The following is a 20,835-nucleotide window of genomic DNA, read 5'->3' on the forward strand; positions in this document are numbered from 1 at the left end:
TAAAAAGGGAATATATCAGGGTAATGTCCGTTATAAAACATAACAGTTCTAAAATATCTACCTATTATTTTAAACATTTAAATTAAATATTAAGGAAGTAAACTATGCTTCTTTCCCAGATGAAGAAGATTGTGATAAAGCTCTTTATGTTAACAATGTTGAACTAATTACATAGGGACTTGAGTGCTTTTAAATGTATTTTAAAACCTCTTTGGTTTTTTTTTTCAAAAATAAAATAGGAAATGGATATGACAGCATCACTGAGGATGCTTCCCTGCACATTTTCATTCTGTGTACCTTTTCTGCTTCCTCTAGCCACCTTCTAGTTTTCAAAATTTCCTTTCCTCGATCACTGAGATCTATGTGTGGGCAGTACACACCAGATCCTTGAAACCAGAATTATCTACTCATTGAGCTATGTATTTCACTGGACACATTTTTTTTTCTTTTCTGCTAGACTGTCTGGAAATTCTGAGAAACAGAGTTAAATCTGACTTGCTTCTTAGTCTCATAAATGCTGATTCAGTGTCCACAGGCCTGGTTCATAAAAAACAACCCTAGATTTTCAGCATGTGTATGGAGTGAATATTTTTGCTTAGACACTAAATAACTTCTCCTTGTAAATGGGAGTCTTTTAGAAACAGTGTCACTATATAATCCCAAAATATTTTAATTTTCAAACTGCTGTTGAACTGTTGACTTAAATGTACTTATTTTCCAGAATTGTCAAGTAAGTATATTTTGGTCTTATGGCAATATAGAGAAAATTTTGAAATTTGTATGAATCTCCACTATATCACTAATAAGCTACTTTACATTAACCATGCTACACTTTTTTTTTCTTCTGTAAAAAGGAAAGAGTGAAAGCATCAACTTATACAATCAAAGAAATAAACTGTTAGAATTGGAAATATCTTTAAATATCCTGTAGTTCAAATCCCACATTTTATAGTTAAGTCTCTAAACCTGGGAGCCTAGAGAATTTTCCTAAAGTTCTCAGTTATTTCATATTTTTTCAAAAATCTAGCTAATGAGCATCACTAAAGTTAATCCACATATTAGAGCTAGAGAAGTAAAAAAAATTAAGTTAAAACTGTTGTTATTCTAAATATTAAAAATGCTTACCATAAGAATCGATGCATGTAATGGGTCCTACAACCTCAGATGGATTGCTGACAGAACCAACAGCATTTCTAGCAAAGACACGGAACTCATACTGTGAATTTTGAGTCAAACCAGATACAACGAATTGAGTCTCAATAACATTGGTGAAGCTAGCCTTGGTCCATCTGCCATCTGGAAGGTCTCTTCTTTCAATAATGTAGCCTGTAATCTTACTTCCACCATCAAAAGCTGGTTGTTGCCATGAGAGGCTGACAGAGTTCTTTGAAATATCTGTGATGCGAACATTTCTTGGGGGTTCTTTGGAAATAAGAAAAAGAAAATTAGTGGTACATATGTCAGTATTGTTTTTCTCGCAAAGATACAATTTACATTTTTTTAAATAGTCAGGAACAACCTAATCATGACATATACATACCACAGGCATCAATGGCTAGAACTGGTTCAGAAGGAGGGCTAGGCTTTCCAATACCAGCAGCGTTTTCTGCATATACTCTGAATTCATAAATAAGTCCAGCACTGATTGTTGTGACTTTGAAGTGAGTTGTGCGAATGACCATTTTGTTGACTTTTTGCCATAAAATACTGTTTCTGTCTTTCATTTCCAGATGATAACCTATAACTGCATTGCCTCCATTGGACACTGGTTCATGCCAGGCTACAGTAATGCTTTCTCGAGTAACATTAGTGACCCGTGGTGTAGATGGTGGTCCAGGTGTTGCTATAAAGGAGAGAAACCACATGGGTAAATTTTAACTTTAAAACATTAAGTAAAATAAAACCTGGGATCTTTGAAAAGTTTGACAACTTACTGTATGGCAGTTTAACAACCACACAAGCTGAATCTATGTGATCACTTATGCCAAAGCGGTTTTCTGCCTTGATACGGAACTGATACTCTTCTCCAGTGGTCAACTTCATTATTTTAATCACAGTTCTTGCAACTGTTGCAGACACTTCAGTCCATACAGCAGTACTTGTTTCTCTCTTGAGTACAATGTAATTGGTAACCTGACTTCCACCATCGTATTTCGGTGGTTCCCATTTGAGAGTTACACTTTCTTCTGTTATATCACTGATGACAATGGGGCCAGTTGGAGGACCAGGCCTGTCCAGTACAATGATGTTAATGAAAGTTTTGGTTGTTCCACTGGAGTTGGAAGCAGTGATTTCATATTTCCCAGCATCAGCAGCAACACTTTCTTTGAGATTGATAGTCATATTCTCAGCAGTGACTTCTGTATTAAATCTCATGGTTGCTTTTAGGGGAACACCATCTCTTGATAAGGTCACTTTGGGCAATGGTTTTCCAGAGATTGGGATGTCAACTTTAAGGTTTGAACCAGCTCTAACATATACAGTGTGACTTGGGAAGTTCTTCATATCAATTTCAGGTGGTTCTGAAAAATAAGAGTTAGAAGATGAGGTGAAAACTTCTAAAATCAACCAAAATCTATGTAAATAACACCAAATTTTGTTGTTAAATAAAATAAATAAAATTATGCATACCTAGCTGTTCCTTAACAAGAACAGGAAGCAGAAGTTCTCTTGGGTCACTTACACCAGCTTGATTTTCAGCAAACACCCGGAAAAAGTACTCTGAATTCTGCCTCAGACCGGAAACAATGTGATTGGTTGACTTCACCACTGCACATCTGACCCAGTTTTTCTGTCCTTTTTCCTGAGCTTCAACAATGTAATGTAGAATTCGACTTCCACCATCATGCTCTGGTTTCAACCAGGTCAGGGAAACACTGTCCTTAGATATGCTTGTTACCCCAAGTTTTTCAGGTGGGCTTGGTTTTTCTGAGAAAATAATAGAGCAAAAGAAAAGGAAGATTATAAAATTGTTTTATCCCAAATAAATTTTTCTGTATATCAAAAGAAAAATTTAAATGACAGTCATAGAATTACTCTTAGTTTAGTTTTTCTTACTTTTTAGACAACTGATTTGACTTTTGAGCTAACCAAAAAGTCAACATTTTATGACATGTGATGACATTCAAATTCAAATAACCATAAAATGGTAGAATTTACCCCAAATTTATTTTGAATAATAAAATAAGGATATAACAATGAGCAGTGGTACGAATAAAACTTTTTAAGAAACTTCAATAGTCCATTTTTTTGTGCATAGACAGCATATGTGCTGTGAAATCCAATTATACTTAAGCATTAACTATTCAATTCCAGCTACATACATTTCTACACATTTTTAAGTTATGAAAACTTTTCTCTTAAAGATATCATTTTGTGTTATAGTATAAATTTCTTAAAGCAAGCCAAAGTCATTAAAGACTAAAAAGTGAAAAATTAGAATGATTAATATTATTTAATTAATTTGTTTTTAGGTCACACCCAGTGTTGCTCAGGGCTTAATCCTGATTCTGTGCTCAGTGATCATTCCTTGCAGAGCTTAGGGAACCATATAGGGTGCCAGGGATCAAACCCGAGTTGGCTGTGTGCAAGGAAAATGCCCTACCTCTGTACTATCCACTCTGGCCCCTATATTAGAAAAATTAATGTAGATATGTTGATGGTTTTTTGTTTTAAAACATACCTGTTATTTTAACTCCTTCCTTTGTTTCAGCGGGTACACCGACACCAAATTCATTTTCTCCAGCAACTCTGAAGTAGTAAATTGCTCCCTCTTGTAAGTTGGTAACTTTGTAGGAAAGGCGGTTACAGTTACTGGTCACTGAGACCCATGCTTTCTTACTGGCCTCACGTTTTTCTATGTGGTAATTCTTCACTTGAGCCCCACCATCATTTTCAGGAACATCCCAGGATAACACTGCAGACTCCTTGGTTACTTCTTGTACTCTGATATTGGCTGGAGGACCAGGAGAATCTAAAACTTTGACAACTAAGGTCAGGGAAGCAGCACTCAAAATATTCTGAATTGTTAATGTGTATTTTCCAGAATCATTTCTGTTGGCATTTTCAATGGTAAGTGATGTACGAGAGTCTGTGGAATCAATATAAGCTCTAGTGCGGAGGTCAGTATCTGGCTTACTCCAGGAGACATTTGGTACAGGTCTTCCTCGGAAAGGCACTGTCATGGTAAAGGAGGAACCAGCCTTGACAATCAAGGTTTTCCTCATATCACTGTCAAGCTCAAATACAGGCTCTTCTTCTCTTTCCTTTGCTATCTGTGGATCTGAGATATCACTGGGATCACTAGCACCAACTTTATTGATAGATCTTACTCTAAAAACATATTCAGCTCCTGTTGTTAGTCCACTTGCTGTGTACTCTGTGCCTCTGAAACTTTGAATGGCAGTTTTCCAGTCAGTTTCATCAGACTGTTTGTATTCTACAGTGTATCCAGTTACTGGGGCTCCACCATCAAACAAGGGTTTAACCCAACTTATTGTTATATTTGTCTTGCCTGAGTCCACAATTTTGGGTTTGGAGGGAGGTGATGGTAAAAACACTGGATCTTCTGCTCGAATTAAGGGAGTAGTTTCACTTGGAAGGCTTAGGCCAGCAGCATTTTCAGCAAATACCCGATACTCATATTCACATCCTTCTCGAAGTCCTGTTGATTTCACCCTGAGATCAAAAACTGGTTTTTTGTTCACACGAATCCATCGCAGACTATTTTTCTCTCGCCTTTCAATGATATATCCAGAGATTTCACTGCCACCATCAGTTTCAGGTCTTGACCAGCAAAGTGTCATAAAGTCTTTGGTGACAGATGTAACTTCCAAAGAGGTGGGTGGACTTGGGACTGTAAATGGATCCAATGCCTTTACAGCCACACTCTCCAGGGGCTCTCCAACACCATATTTATTAACAGCCGTTACTCTAAAGATATATTCATTGCCTTTGAGTAACTTGGTTACTTTACAAGATGTTGTCATTAACTGTCCTTCACATATTGTCCATGCAAGACGACTTGTTTCACGTTTCTCTACAATGTAATAATCGATATCTGCACCACCATCTTCTTGGGGTGGTCCCCAGGAAAGAGAGCATTTCTCAGAAGTGAGACCATTTATTTCAAGAGGTCCTGCTGGTGGCCCAGGCTTATCAAGCACCTTACAGTTGACTGCCATAGATCGAGTTCCTGCAACATTCTTCAGTGTAAGTACATACTGCCCAGTGTCTCGTCGGACACAATCTTTCACTGTTATTGAAGTAGTATAGTCGGTTGAGGTAATTTCTGTTCTGGCTCTTTCTTCAATTTCTACACCATCCTTGGCCCAGGAAACAACTGGTATAGGTCGCCCTGCAATGTCTGCATTTATCTTAAGGACTTCTCCAGCTTTGACAACAATAACATCACGGAACTTAACATCCATCATAATTCTTGGGGCCTCAACATCATCTTTAACTGTAATGGGTCCAGTAGATTCAGATGGTTCACTAATTGAGTCAGCAGCATTCCTTGCAAATACACGGAATTCATAACGTTGATCTTCAGTAAGTTCAGTCACTTCAAAATATGTTTCTTGTATGTTAGTAAAATTGCACTTTAGCCATCTGCCATCTGGTAGTTCTCGACGTTCAATAATGTATCCTGTGATCTTAGCTCCACCATCATAAAGTGGTTTTGACCATTTAAGTGACACTGATTTTCTTGTGATGTTTGTGACTTCAGGTTGTCCAGGAGGGTCGCAAGGATCTCTTGCAGGGACTGGTTCACAAGCTTTACTGCATTTACCAGTTCCAGCAATATTCACAGCATATACTCGGAACTCATACATCAGTCCTTCATCAAGGCCACTAACTTTCATTTGAGTATCAGCGATGAGGATTTTATTTGCTTTTGTCCAAAGGATGCTGCTTCTTTCTTTATACTCAAGATGGTAACCAATTACTTGACTTCCTCCATCATTAACTGGCACTTGCCAGCTTACAGTCATGGTAGATTTTGTGGCATGCACGACTTTTGGAGTACCAGGAGGACCTGGGGGACTGAATGGATACTCTGCAACAACAGGTGAAGATTCACTGTAGGAGCTCTTTCCATAGCGGTTTTCTGCACAGACACGGAACTGATACTCACTTCCTGTTATCAGACGAACTATTTTAATTGATGTTCTTGCAACTGCCTGTGAAACTACCTGCCATGTTGTAGAAGTAGTTTCTCTCTTTTCAACAATGTAATTGCTAATTTGGCAGCCACCATCATATTCTGGAGGATTCCAAGAAATGGATACATTGTCACAACTAACCTCATCAATATGGATAGGTCCTGGAGGCCCTGGTTTATCAAGGACAATTACAGTAATAGGGATTGTTATGGATCCAGCACTGTTTGAAACACATAATTCATAAGTACCAACATCTTCCCTTGAGGCTTCCTTAATGGATAGGGATGTGACTGTTTTTGAAGAAGAAACATTAACTCTAGTTGTCTCTTTAAGAGTTTGCCCATCTTTTTTCCAGCTTACAGTGGCTTGAGGTCTTCCTTTAAATGGAATATCAATTTTAAGTTGGTCTCCAGCCTTTACATTGAAAGTATTGAAAGGAAGTTCCACAGAAGGCTTTATTTCAATATCTTTTGCAATTACTGGCACTCCAAGTTGTCTTGGGTCACTCCTTCCTTTTTCATTAATAGCAGCCACCCTGAAAATATACTCTTCCCCTGCAGTTAGGCCATTTATAGTTGCTTCTAGAGTCTTAACTTGTGTACAAGTGCTCCATTTTTCACTTCCTTTAGTTTGCATTTCAACTACATAACCAGTAATTTTGCTCCCACCATCACTTTCTGGTTTCTCCCACTTAATTGTAGCTGTGTTACGGGTCACATCAACAAGTGTTACTCTTCCAGGTGGGAAGGGTGGTTCTGAAACTTTCACGGGTTCAGTTGTTTCAGTTGGCAAACCAATCCCATACTCATTGGCAGCCAAGACTCGGAAGTAGTAAGAACATCCTTCTTGTAGATTTTCAATTTTGAAAGTATTCTTAGTGCAGTTGCTTGTCACAGTAGCATATGCTTTTCTTGTAGTTTCTCTTTTTTCAACGATGTAGTTTTTAATCTTAGCTCCACCATCAATAAGTGGTGGCTCCCAAGACAATGTGACTGAGTCTTTTTTAACTTCTCTTACAGTCAAGTTCTCTGGGGCACTTGGCGAGTCAAGAACTCTGACGTTAACAAAAACAGTTTTGGATCCACTGCTATTTTCAAGTGTCAGATTGTAGCGACCACTGTCAAATCTGGTAACATTATCAATCACCAACATTGTATATGAGCTTGTCACCTCAATCTGGGCCCTCTCAGTGAGAACACCTTCAGCCTTTTCCCATTTAACTTCAGGTTCTGGCCGCCCTTTGATGGTAACAAATAAGCGTAAAGTAGCACTAGCACGAAGAATAACCACCTTTCTGAGATCAGCATCAAGTTCTATTTCAGGTGGTTCTAGTCTCTCTTTAGCAGCAACTGAACCAGGTATAGTTGCAGGTTCACCTACACCTTCAGAATTGATGGCACAAATTCGGAAGTTATATTCATTATTTTCTTTAAGCTTGGTCACTGTGAACTGTTTTCCTTGCAATCCTGTTGGTGGAGTGCAAGTTGTCCATTCATCAGCAGTGGCTTCTTTTACCTCAACAACATAGCCCTTAACAGGTGCACCACCATCATAAATTGGTTTATTCCATGCCAAGGAGACAGAAGATCTGGAAGTATCTGTCACTTTGGGATTACTAGGTGGACCTGGTGGATACAGAGCATCACAAGCACGATAGAAAACAGATGGCTCACTAGGCTCACCCACACCAGCTGCATTTTCAGCAGCAACTCTGAATTCATAGGAATGACCTTCAGTGAGACCAGTTACCCTAAATCTGAGGTCTGTTAGTGTTTTCTTGTTGCACTTGGTCCATCTAATACCTTCTTTATCTCGTTTTTCAAGAATGTAACCCTCAATTTGAGCACCTCCATCATCCACTGGGCGTGCCCATGTCACTACCATAGAATCCTTGGTGATTGCTGAGACTTCTGGTGCTGAAGGAGGACCTGGTGGTTTGTACGGGTTACAGGCTATAACAGGCTCAGATTCCAAGGGCTCCCCAATTCCATATTTATTCACTGCCATGACACGGAAAATATATTCATTGCCAGGAAGAAGTTTAGTGACTTTGTAGTTAAGGGCCTGTACCTCAGTTGAAACCTGAGTCCAGGAAAGTCTGCTTGTCTCTCTCTTTTCAATGATGTAATGTGAAATGTCAGCACCACCATCTTGCAGTGGTGGGTTCCATGCCAGGTAACATTTTTCAGCGGTAACCCCAGAAACTTTCAGCGGTCCTTCAGGAGGTCCTGGCCGGTCAAGAACCTTTACAGTGATTGGTATAGATTTTGTGCCACCAACATTGCTGAGTTTCAGAATATACTGTCCCCCATCAGTACGTATACAGTCTTTAACAACCAGTGTTGTTTTTTGAATAGTAGACTTAATTTCCATCCTAGCTGCTGTTTCTTCAAGTTCTTTTCCATCTTTTAACCAAACAACATCAGGTACAGGTTTTCCACGAATATCAGCTTCAAGGACAAAAGTCTCGCCTGCATGAACAACAATGACGTCTCTATATTTTGGATCCAGTGAGGCATCTGGTGCATCTATTTCATCTCTTGCAGTAATGGCACCAGTGCTTTCCGATGGTTCACTAAAGTTGCCAGCTGCATTTCTTGCAATGACTCTAAATTCATACCTTTCATTTTCTACAAGTCCACTTACTGTAAATTCAGTTTCTAATACATTGGTGAAGCTGGCTTTCATCCAACGACCATCAGGTAGATCTTTCTTTTCTACAACATAACCTGTTATTTTGCTTCCACCATCATAGGCAGGTTTCTTCCACTTCAGTGTCACACTATTTCTTGTGATAACTATAGCTTCAGGGCGACCAGGTGGGTCACAAGGATCTCGAGCAACATAACATTCTGATACTTTGCTAGGCTTGCCAATGCCAACAATATTTTCAGCTGAAACTTTAAACTCATACTCGAGGCCTTCATCAAGCCCAGTTGCTTTGAATTTTGTGTCTTGAATGGGAATCTTATTCAATTTGACCCATAAAATGCTATTCTTTTCTTTCTGTTCAAGATGGTAGCCAATAACTTTGCTACCTCCATCATTAACTGGCTCATGCCATTGCACAAGCATTTGATCTTTTGAGACTGATGTCACAAAAGGTGTTCCAGGTGGTCCAGGTTCTTTAAAAGGATACTGTACTATAACTGGCTTAGAATCCAGAGGGATGCTTTTTCCATATCTGTTTTCTGCAAAAATCCTAAACTGGTACTCAGTTCCTGTTTTTAGTTTGGTTATTTTAATTGTTGTTCTCGCAACTGTTGCTGATACCATTTGCCAAGTGGTGCTAGTTGTATCACGCTTCTCTACAACATAGTTGCTTATTTGGCAGCCACCAGTATAGGATGGAGGTTCCCAAGATATTACCACAAAATCTGCACTAACTTCATCAAACCGAACTGGTCCAACCGGAGGACCAGGCTTTTCCAAAATGATAATGTTGAGATTTTCTGTGGCTGTGCCTGCACTGTTTGTTGCTGTTATGGTGTATTTTCCAAAGTCATCTTTGTTACTTTCTTTAATGTGCAAGATAGTTGAAGTAGCTGTCTCCTCAACATTTACTCTTGTTGTCTGTCTAAGAGACTCACCATCCTTGACCCATGCAATTTTAGGTCTTGGTCGACCAATAACTGGAATTTCAATTTTAAGATCTTCTCCAGCTTGGACACTGTATGTATTAAATGGTAATTTAAGACTGGGCTGTATAGTTAAGTCCTTGGCTATGACAGGAACACCAAGCACTCTTGGATCACTTTTTCCTTTTTCATTGTAGGCTTTGACACGAAACTGATATTCTTGTCCAGAACTCAAACCAGTAACAGTTGCATTGCAGACTTTGGATTCAGCTACAACACTCCATTTTTCAGTTCCTTTAGGCTGCATTTCAACAACATATCCCAGAATTCTGCTACCACCATCATGTTCAGGTTTCTCCCACATCAGTGATGCACTGGTCTGGGACACATCAGTGAGGGTGACCTTTCCTGGTGGAGAAGGAGGTTCTGCAGCTTTCACAGCATCAATAGTTTCCACTGGAACACCAACTCCAAATTCATTTTCAGCCATAACTCTGAAGTAATAAATGGCTCCTTCTGTAAGATTTTCAACTTTGAAACTTGTTTTGCTGCATTTAGAGCTCACATTAGCATATGCTTTCCTGGTGGATTCACGCTTGTCAATAACATAATTCTTGACTTTTGCACCCCCATCAATGATGGGTGGTTCCCATACCAGAATAACTGAATCTTTTTTCACTTCTTTCACTGTCAAATTCTGTGGAGGTCCTGGGGTGTCAAGAACTTTCACAGTTACGAACGCAGACTTAGATCCACTGCTGTTTTCCAGCTTGAGAATATATTTTCCAGCATCATTTCTATCACAGTTATCTATTGAGAGTTGGGTATAGTTTATTCCCTTTTCAATTTGAACCTTATCTGTGAATTCACCTTCCTCTCGTGACCAAGTGATCTCAGGTGTTGGACGACCTTTAAATGGAATGTGAATTCTGACAGACCCACCAGCTCTTACAACAATTCCTTTTCGTAATTCAGAATCGAGGTCAAGTTCAGGTGCTTCAAGTTTGTCTTCTGGTTTTACAGTACCAGGAACTGATGCAGCCTCACCTAACCCAATTTTATTGAGGGCACAGACTCGTATTTTATACTCTTGGTGTTCAACAAGTTTTGAAATTTCAAATCGAGTGACTCTCAGACCAGTCTGTGGAGTAACTATTTGCCATTCTTCTTCATCTGCTTTACATATTTCTACCACATATCCCAGGATCTCACTGCCACCATCATAAATGGGTTTACCCCAGGCAAGTGTAATTGAATTTTTAGTGGTGTCTACAATGTGTACATTGGTAGGTTGGCCAGGTTTAAACATAGGATCACAAGCCTTATAATAAACTGTGGCTGGACTGGGTTCTCCAATTCCAGCAGCATTTTCTGCAGAGACTCTGAATTCATACTCGTGATCTTCTGTTAATCCTGTTACTCGTAGACGCAGATCTGTAATGCGGCGTTTATTACATTTTATCCACCTAATACCACTTCTGTCTCTTTTCTCTACAATGTAACCAATAATCTCACTTCCACCATCACTATCTGGACGGTTCCAACAGACAGTCATGGAATCCTTGGTAATGTTTGTGACTTCCAAGTTTTTTGGTGGTCCAGGAAGCACAAATGGATTTTTCATTAATACTGGTGCAGATTCCAAAGGCTCTCCAACACCATATTTGTTGACTGCCATTATACGGAAAATATATTCATTCCCTTCTAGGAGTTTGGTAACTTTTAGAGTATTGGTGACAACTTCTGTAGCAACAACAGTCCAGGCAAGTCGACTTGTTTCTCTCTTTTCAACAACATAGTGAGAAATATCACTGCCACCATCCTGAAGTGGTGGCGACCAGGTTAAAGTGCATTTTTCAGAAGTGACTCCAGTTACCTGGACTGGTCCTTCTGGAGGTCCTGGTCTGTCTAATACTTTTACATTTACTGGGAATGACTTAGAACCTGCAACATTGGAAGCTCTTAATATATACTGTCCACCATCAATTCTGATGGCATCCTTGATAATAAGTAAAGCTTTGAAATCTGTGTTCTTTATTTCACACCTAGCAGATTCTTCAACTTCCTTGTCTCCTCTTAACCATTCAATGGTGGGTAGAGGTTTTCCGTAGACATCAGCCTCAAGCCTGAAGGTTTCTCCAGCATTTACCACAATTGTGTCTCTGAATTTTGGATCCATTGAAATTCTTGGGAGCTCAACCTCATCCTTGGCTGTTATAGGTCCTGTACTGTCAGAAGGTTTACTTATTGCTCCAGCTGCATTCTTAGCAATGACTCTGAATTCATATCTTTGATCTTCAGTGAGACCCGACACAGTAAATTGAGTTTCAATGACATTTGTGAAGCTGGCTTTCATCCAACGACCCTCGGGCAAATCACGTTTCTCCACAATGTAACCTGTAATCATACTGCCACCATCATACACAGGTTTGGTCCATTTTAAAGTGATTTCATTTCTTTTGACAATTATTGCTTCTGGGGTTCCTGGAGGGTCACAGGGATCTCTGGCAACATAGCATTCAGAATTCTTGCTTGGTTTGCCTACACCAACAATATTTTCAGCATAAACTCTGAATTCATATTCAATGCCTTCTTCAAGATTGAGAGCTTTAAACTGGGTGTCATGGATAATAGTTTTGTTGACTTTTGTCCACAAAATGCTATTTCTTTCCTTCCTTTCAAGATGGTAACCTATTACTGGGCTTCCACCATTGTTGATTGGTTCATGCCATTGTACGACCATAGAGTCTTTGGAAATGGCATTGACAAATGGTGTGCCTGGAGGACCTGGTTCTTTGTATGGATATTGGGCTACAATTGGATCAGATTCCAAAGCAAAGCTTTGTCCATATCTGTTTTCAGCAAATATCCGGAATTGGTATTCAGTGCCTGTTTTTAGTTTGGTTACTTTGAGTGTAGTTCTGGCAACAGTTGCAGAAACAACATCCCATACTGTGGTGGTTGTATCTCTTTTCTGAACAATGTAGTTGGTGATCTGGCAGCCCCCAGTATACAGAGGAGGATTCCAAGACAATGTAATACTTTCAGCACTCACTTCATCAAATTTAACAGGTCCTTTTGGAGGATCGGGTTTATCTAAAGTGATAATTTCAAGAGATGCTGTTTTCTGACCAACAACATTAGCCACTGTGATTCCATACTGTCCACCATCATCCTTCTGAGTTTCTTTAATGCTGAGTACGGTGAGGTCAAGTGAATCAGTAACATTGATCCTGGTGGTCTGTTTCAGTGGAAGACCATCTTTAGTCCAGGTAATAGTTGGTTTAGGACGTCCAGAAATTGGCACTTCTATTTTCAAATCATGGCCAACCTGCACACTGTAACTATTGAATGCAGGTCTCACATCTGGCTCAATGACAAGATCTTTAGCAGTGATTGGAACTGCAAGGGACCTAGGATCACTTCTCCCTTTCTCATTTACAGCAACAACTCTAAAAAGATATTCTTCTCCTTGAGTTAGGTTAGTAATAACTGCTTCAAGGGATTTTACTCGGGCACATTCTGACCATTTGTCACTGTGTTTTGCTTGCATTTCCACAATATACTGAATGATTTTACTGCCACCATCATGTTCAGGCTTTGTCCAACTCAAGGAAACACTATTTCTAGTGACATCATCCACTGTTATTTTTCCTGGAGGTTGTGGAACTTCTGCAACCTTAATTGGATCAGCAGTGCGGGCAGGAAGGCCAATACCGTACTCATTCTCAGCTGTGACTCTGAAGTAGTAACTGCAACCTTCTTGGAGTTGATCGATTTTCCAAGAATTCTTATGGCAATTTGTTACAACTGCAGCATATGATTTTCTTGTGGCTTCACGTTTCTCAACAATGTAATTTTTGATTTTGGATCCCCCATCCAATAAAGGAGGTTCCCATGTAATTGAGACAGAATCTTTAGTAATTTCTGTGACTTTCAGATTAACAGGTGGACTTGGTGTGTCCAGGACTCGCACAGTAACAAAGGCAGATTTTGTTCCACTGCTGTTTTCTAGTGTGAGAGTGTATTTTCCAGTGTCATATCGGTTGACATTGTCAAGAACAAGAGAGGTGAAACTGCTAGTGACATCAATGATAGCAGCATCCCGAATGTCACCATCCATTTTTCCCCACTTAACTTCTGGTGTTGGACGACCTTTAATAGGAACAAATAACCTTAGGGAGCCACCTGCCCTTATGTTTATAACTTTCCTTAGTTCTAAATCAAGGTCAATATCTGGTGCTTCCAATTTTTCTTCAACTATAACTGGTCCAGGGACATCAGCATGTTCTCCAACTCCAGCTTTATTAACAGCACAGATACGGAAATTGTATTCATGTTTTTCTATCAGTTTCTCTACTTCTATATGTGTTTTATTGATTCCAGTTGGTGGAGTGCACATTGTCCATTCACCAACACTCACATCACATTTTTCAACAATGTATCCCTGGATTTCACAGCCACCATCATATATTGGTTTGCTCCAAGAGAGGAAAACAGATGATCTGGTAATATCTGTGACTTTGGGATTATTGGGAGGCCCAGGTTTGTAAATAGGATCACATGCCTTTTGGTAAGCAGAAGGTGGGCTTGGTTCACTAAGTCCAGCAGCATTTTCAGCAGAAACTCTGAATTCATAATTGTGGTTTTCTAGGAGGCCAGTGACTCTCAAGCGTAATTCCCCAATCAGACGTTTGTGACATCTTGTCCATCGAATTCCCTCTTTATCCCTTTTTTCAAGAACATAGCCAAGAATCTCACTGCCTCCATCAGATGCTGGCCTTTCCCATACAACAATCATCGAGTCCTTTGTCACTGTAGTAATTTCTGGAGCCTTTGGCGCATCTGGTACCACAAATGGATTCTTGGCAATTATTGGCTCAGACTCAAGGGGTTCTCCCACACCGTATTTGTTTACAGCCATTATACGGAAAATATATTCATTGCCTTCAAGAAGCTTAGTAACCTTGCAGCTGAGAGTTTGTACATTGGCATCCACCACAGTCCAAACTAGGCGGCTAGTCTCCCTCCTTTCCACAATATAATTAATGATATCACTCCCACCATCCTGTAGTGGGGGTTTCCAAGCCAGTATGCATTTTTCTGCTGTAACTCCTGATATGACGACAGGTCCTTCTGGTGGCCCTGGCCTATCAAGAACTTTGACATTTACAGTAACTGATTTCTCTCCTGCAACATTTTTGGCCTTCAATATATAATTTCCACTATCAATGCGTACTGCATCCTTTACACTGAGACTGGTGGCAAAATCAGTGCTCTTTATTTCTAAACGAGCTGTATTTGAAAGTTCCTGATCACCTTTTATCCATTGGATGGTTGGTATTGGTTTGCCATAAATTTCTGCATCAATCCTGAATAGTTCACCAGCATGAACCACAACTGTGTCTCTGTATTTTGGATCCATACTTATTCGTGGTGGATCTATCTCATCTCTTGCTGTTATTGCTCCTGTGCTTTCTGAAGGCTCACTGAACACTCCTGCAGCATTTCGAGCTATAACTCGGAACTCATATCGATGGTCTTCAACTAGGCCAGTTACTTCAAATTGAGTCTCAATAACATTGGTAAAACTGGCTTTCATCCATCGGCCCTCAGGCAATTCTTTCTTCTCAACAATATAGCCAGTGATCTTGCTTCCACCATCATAGGTAGGTTTCTTCCACTGAAGAGTCACTGAATTCCGTGTGACAATGATTGCTTCTGGCCGTCCTGGTGGATCACATGGGTCACGAGCTACATAGCATTCTGATGCTTTACTTGGTTTGCCAATACCCACGATGTTCTCTGCAGAAACTCTAAATTCATATTCAATACCCTCGTCAAGGCCAGTTGCTTTAAACTTAGTTTGAGGAATTGGTGTTTTATTCAACTTAACCCAGAGAATGCCATTTCTTTCCTTGCGTTCTAGATGATAGCCAATGACTTTGCTACCTCCATCACTGACTGGCTCATTCCAATGTACTTCCATGCTGTCTTTGGAGGAGAATGTTACATATGGTGTTCCAGGAGGACCAGGAACTTTGAATGGATACTGGGCCACAATAGGCTCTGAAGTGAGGTAGGTACTCTTTCCATACCTGTTTTCAGCTGCAATTCTAAACTGATATTCACATCCAGTCTTTAGTCTGCAAGCTTTTATTGTTGTCCTTGCAACAGTAGCTGACACAATCTGCCAGGTAGTTGTAGAAGTGTCCCGTTTCTCTACAATGTAATTATTGATAGAACTTCCACCATCATATTTAGGTGGGCCCCAAGAAAGAGTAATACTATCTGCTGTAACTTCATCCATTTTAACAGGTCCAGTAGGAGGTCCTGGCTTGTCAAGAACAATAACATTAAGGATTTCAGTAGCCTCACCAGCAGTATTGGTCAGTTTTACAGTGTAATGTCCAACATCTTCTCGGCAGGCTTCTTTTATTGTCAATATTGAATTATTTTCTGTGATTTCAGCATTGACTCTAGTTGTCTGTTTCAGTGGTATGTCATCTTTATGCCAGGTTACAGCTGGTGGAGGGCGTCCAATGAAAGGAACATCAACTTTTAGGTCTTCACCTGCCAGTACAGTGAAAGTATTAAACAGGAGTTTGAAGGCCGGGGGAATGACAAGATCTTTGGCAATTACTGGAACACTCAGTTGTCTAGGATCACTGATGCCCTTTTCATTCTGAGCTGAGACACGGAAAGAGTATTCTTCGCCCTGAATTAATCCAGTGATGGTAGCTTCCGTGACTTTTACTGTGGCACATGTGGCCCACTTGTCACTGCCTTTACTCTGCATCTCTACAATGTAGCCTAGAATTCTGCTGCCTCCATCATGCTCCGGCTTTTCCCAAGACAAAGACACGCTGTTTCTTGTGACATCCACTAAAGTTATCTTTCCTGGAGGTAGAGGTCGTTCTGATGCCTTCACAGATTCTGCAGTTTCAGCAGGCAGCCCAATGCCATATTCATTCTCAGCAAGAACCCGGAAATAGTAACTACAGCCTTCCTGGAGCTGGTCAACCTTCCAGGAAGTCTTGTGGCAATTTGTTGCAACAGTTGAATAGGCTTTTCTTGTTGATTCCCGTTTTTCAACAATATAGTTCTTTATTTTTGAACCCCCATCAATGAGAGGAGGCTCCCAGGTCAGTGTGACTGATGTCTTAGTGACTTCCTTTATCTTCAGATTCTGTGGGGGGCCTGGGGTATCTAGTACTCTAACAATGACAAATGCGGACTTGCTGCCTGAGCTGTTTTCCACAGTTAGTATGTATTTACCACTGTCAAACCTGTTTACATTTCCAACAATAAGCAAAGTGTAAGAGCTTGTGGATTCAATGCTAGCTTTGTCCAAAGATTCTCCATGTTCCCGGGCCCATTTCACCTCAGGTGCAGGCCTTCCTTTGATTGGAACAAAGAGTCTTAGGGTGCAGCAGGCTCTGATTGTAACAACTTTGCGTAGGTCTGCATCCAGTTCAATTTCTGGAGGTATCATTCTGTCTTCAGCCTTTGGAGTTCCAGGAACAAGGGCAGGTTCCCCAATGCCTTCAGAATTCATGGCATAGATGCGAATTTTATATTCCTGGTTTTCTATGAGACCAGTAATGGTGTAAGAAGTTGCCTTGAGCCCAGCAGGTGGAGTAACAATCTGCCATTCATCTTCCTCTGGCAGGGCAATTTCCACCATGTACCCAGTGATTTCTGATCCACCATCATAGATAGGTTTATTCCAAGCAATTGAAATAGATGATCTGCTTGTATCTAGAACACGGGGGTTACCTGGTGGACCAGGTTTAAACACAGTGTCACAAGCTTTATAAAATGGACTAGTAGCACTTGGTGCACTAACTCCAGCAGCATTTTCAGCCATAATTCGGAATTCATATTCATGACCTTCTGTCAGTCCAGACACTTTATATCTTAAATCAGTAAGAGTCTTTTTGTTACATTTCACCCATCGTTGCCCGGCTTTGTCACGCCTTTCCACAATATAGTTGATGATTTCACTTCCTCCATCAGAGTCAGGATGTCCCCAGCAGACAACCATTGAATCTTTAGTAATGGTTGTAACTTCAGGATTTTTCGGTGGATCAGGAGGTCCATAAGGATCCACTGCAAGTACAGGCTCAGATTCTAGTGGCTCTCCAACTCCATATTTATTTACAGCCATAACACGGAAGATATACTCATTGCCTTTCAAAAGTTTAGTAACCTTTAGTTTTAGTAGCTGAACTTCTGTGGCTACATTGGTCCATGCCAATCTGCTAGTTTCGCGCTTTTGTACTATATAATGATCAATGTTGGCACCTCCATCATCCAGTGGTGGCAACCATGACAACACACATTTTTCTGATGTCATATCAGATACAGCTAAAGGTCCTTCAGGTGGGCCTGGTCTGTCCAGAACTTTGACGTTGAAAATATGTTTAGCAAAACCACCAGGATTAGTTGCTGTAAGGATATAGGCACCACTATCCCTTCTTGATGAATCCTTGTTTATCAAATTAGTAGAGAAATCAGCAATTTTTATTTCTAGTTTTCCTGTGCCTTCAAGGTCTTTTCCATCTTTGGTCCATTCCATTGTGGGAGGTGGACGACCTGAAACATCAGCTTCTAACTTGAATGCTTCACCTGCCTTTAATGTAATTGTGTCCTTAAATTTAGCATCCACCATTATTCTTGGTGCTTCAATATCATCCCTGCATGTGATAGCATCTGAGGGCTCAGATGGGGCGCTAACAGCACCAGCAGCATTTTTGGCAATCACACGGAATTCATATGCAGCATCTTCTGTTAGGCCACTGACTGTAAATTCATTCTCCAAAATATTGCTGAAGTTGGCCTTCAGCCACCGTCCATTAGGAAGATCTCTTTTTTCAACAACATAGCTGGTAATTTTAAAGCCTCCAGTATATTCAGGCTTAGCCCATTTCAGTGACACTGTATGTCTAGTAATATTTAGAGGAATTGGTTTCCCAGGTGGGTCAATGGGATCCAAAGCAAACATAGGCTCAGAGGGCTTGCTTGGCTTGCTTTTGCCTGCCATGTTTTCTGCGATTACACGGAACTCATATGCAATACCATCTGTAAGTCCACTTGATTTGAAAATGTTGCCTGGTACTAAGGCTTTGCTCACAGTCTGCCAAAGAATACCATTCCGTTCTTTTCTTTCAATGTGATATCCTAAAATGGGGCTTCCACCATCAGAAAGAGGCTCATGCCAGCTTATTGTCATCGAATCCTTGGTAACTGCAGTTACCTGAGGGGTACCAGGAGGGCCAGGAACCTTAAATGGATAATTGGCAACTACAGATGCTGATGTGATGCCTGGCCCAACACCATATCTATTTTGAGCTTTTACGCGAAACTGGTATTCCATTCCAGTAGTGAGACGAGTGGCTTTGTAAGTAGTGCGAATAACAGTGGTTGCTAACTCAACCCATGTAGTACTGTCAGTTTGTCGCATTTCGACAATGTAGTTGCTTATTGGCACACCTCCATCATTCTCAGGTGGCTCCCAAGAGAAAGTTACAAAATCAGATGAAATTTCATCAAATTTGATTGGACCTGTAGGTGGACCAGGGATATCATGAACTTGAATGGTGACAACATCACCAACCTCTCCTACAATGTTCTTTGCCGTTACGGGATAAGGTCCACTATCACTTCTCACACATTCGCTGATATTTAAAATGGTTGAAGTGGCTGTATTTTCAAAATTCACTCTCTGTGTCTGTCTAAGAAGCTGGTCTCCTTTCTTCCATGTAACTGTAGGTTTTGGTCGACCAAGCACTGGGATTTCAACTTTAATGTTGTCACCGGCTCTGGCAATGACTAATTTCTGATAAATACCACGGAGATCCAATTCTGGAAGCATTGTCTGCTCCTTCACAATAACAGGTCGGCTTTCTCTAGGGGCACTTCTACCTGCACTATTTACTGCCATTACTTGGAAAGTGTATTCTTCCCCTTCAGTGAGATTCTTCACAACACATTCCAACCCCTTCACAGTGGTGATGTGGGTCCACTGGTCAGAACCTTTCCTTTGGGCTTCAATCACATAGCCAGTGATCTTGCTGCCACCATCATGCTTTGGTTTAGGCCATGCCAGACTGACTGTGCTCTTGGTTATGTCCATAATGTTAAGGCTGTCTGGTGGTAATGGCGCCTCAGAGGCTTTTACAGGTTCTGTTGTTTCTGTCGGTTCACCAATTCCGTATTCATTTTCTGCCATCACTCTAAAAAAGTATTCACAGCCTTCAGATAAGCCAGTCACTTTGTATGTGCATTTATGGCACTTAGTGGTGGCTGTGGAGTAAGATTTCCGTGTTGCTTCTCGTTTCTCCACAATATAGTTTGTTATACGTGAGCCCCCATCTATCAGAGGGAGGTCCCAGTGTAGGGTAACACTGTCCTTTGTGATATCAGTAGGCCTCAGGTTAAGAACAGGTCCTGGTGTGTCCAAGACTCTGACATTAACGAAACCACTTTTCTTTCCAGCAGGATTTTCAATGGTCATTATGAATTTGCCAGTGTCATATCTGTTACATTCTGGGATAATTAAAAGAGTAAATGATTCTGTATTTTCAATATTAGCTCGGTTTTTAAGGTTAATGCCATCTTTGGTCCATGTCACTTCAGGAGCAGGGCGACCTTTAATTGGCACAAAAATTCTAATACTGAGTCCTGCTCTAACTACGAGTGTTCTTTGGAGCTCAGCGTCTAGTTCGAAATCAGGTGCCATTTCTCGATCAACAATTTCAACATCAGGAATCACTGCTGGCTCCCCCACACCTGCATCATTGATGGCACAGATTCTAAAATTGTATTTTTCTTTAGTCTGGAGATCAGAGACAACAAACTGAGTGATTCTGAGGGCTGTTCCTGTTGTATCTTTAATCCAGGCATCATCTCCAACTTTTTGGTGCTCTACAATATAGCCAGTGATTTCAAGTCCACCATCATAATGAGGCTTGCCCCATGCTAAGGAAGCAGATTTCTTAGTAGTATCAGTGACTCGTGCATTTGAAGGTGGTCCTGGAGGATCTAAAGGAGAAATAAAGACACAAAAATTTACATTAAAAGTTTGGTTT

At 40.5% G+C, this 20,835-nt stretch overlaps 1 protein-coding gene across 1 annotated transcript in view; it reads right to left on the minus strand.

The window, feature by feature from the left end:
* Positions 1–20,835, minus strand: part of TTN (titin) — a 291,603-nt gene that overhangs the window by 31,138 nt on the left and 239,630 nt on the right. The window contains exons 276-280 of the mRNA XM_056110131.1: positions 3,683–20,788; positions 2,632–2,928; positions 1,935–2,522; positions 1,541–1,843; positions 1,126–1,422 (exon numbers count right to left, since the gene is read on the minus strand). Of these exons, the coding sequence (XP_055966106.1) occupies positions 1,126–1,422; positions 1,541–1,843; positions 1,935–2,522; positions 2,632–2,928; positions 3,683–20,788 (18,591 nt within the window). The remainder of the gene's footprint in view (positions 1–1,125; positions 1,423–1,540; positions 1,844–1,934; positions 2,523–2,631; positions 2,929–3,682; positions 20,789–20,835) is intronic.

This window comes from Sorex fumeus, unplaced genomic scaffold (assembly GCF_029834395.1).
Source record: "Sorex fumeus unplaced genomic scaffold, SorFum_2.1 ptg000009l, whole genome shotgun sequence".
Taxonomy (NCBI): Eukaryota; Metazoa; Chordata; class Mammalia; order Eulipotyphla; family Soricidae; genus Sorex; species Sorex fumeus.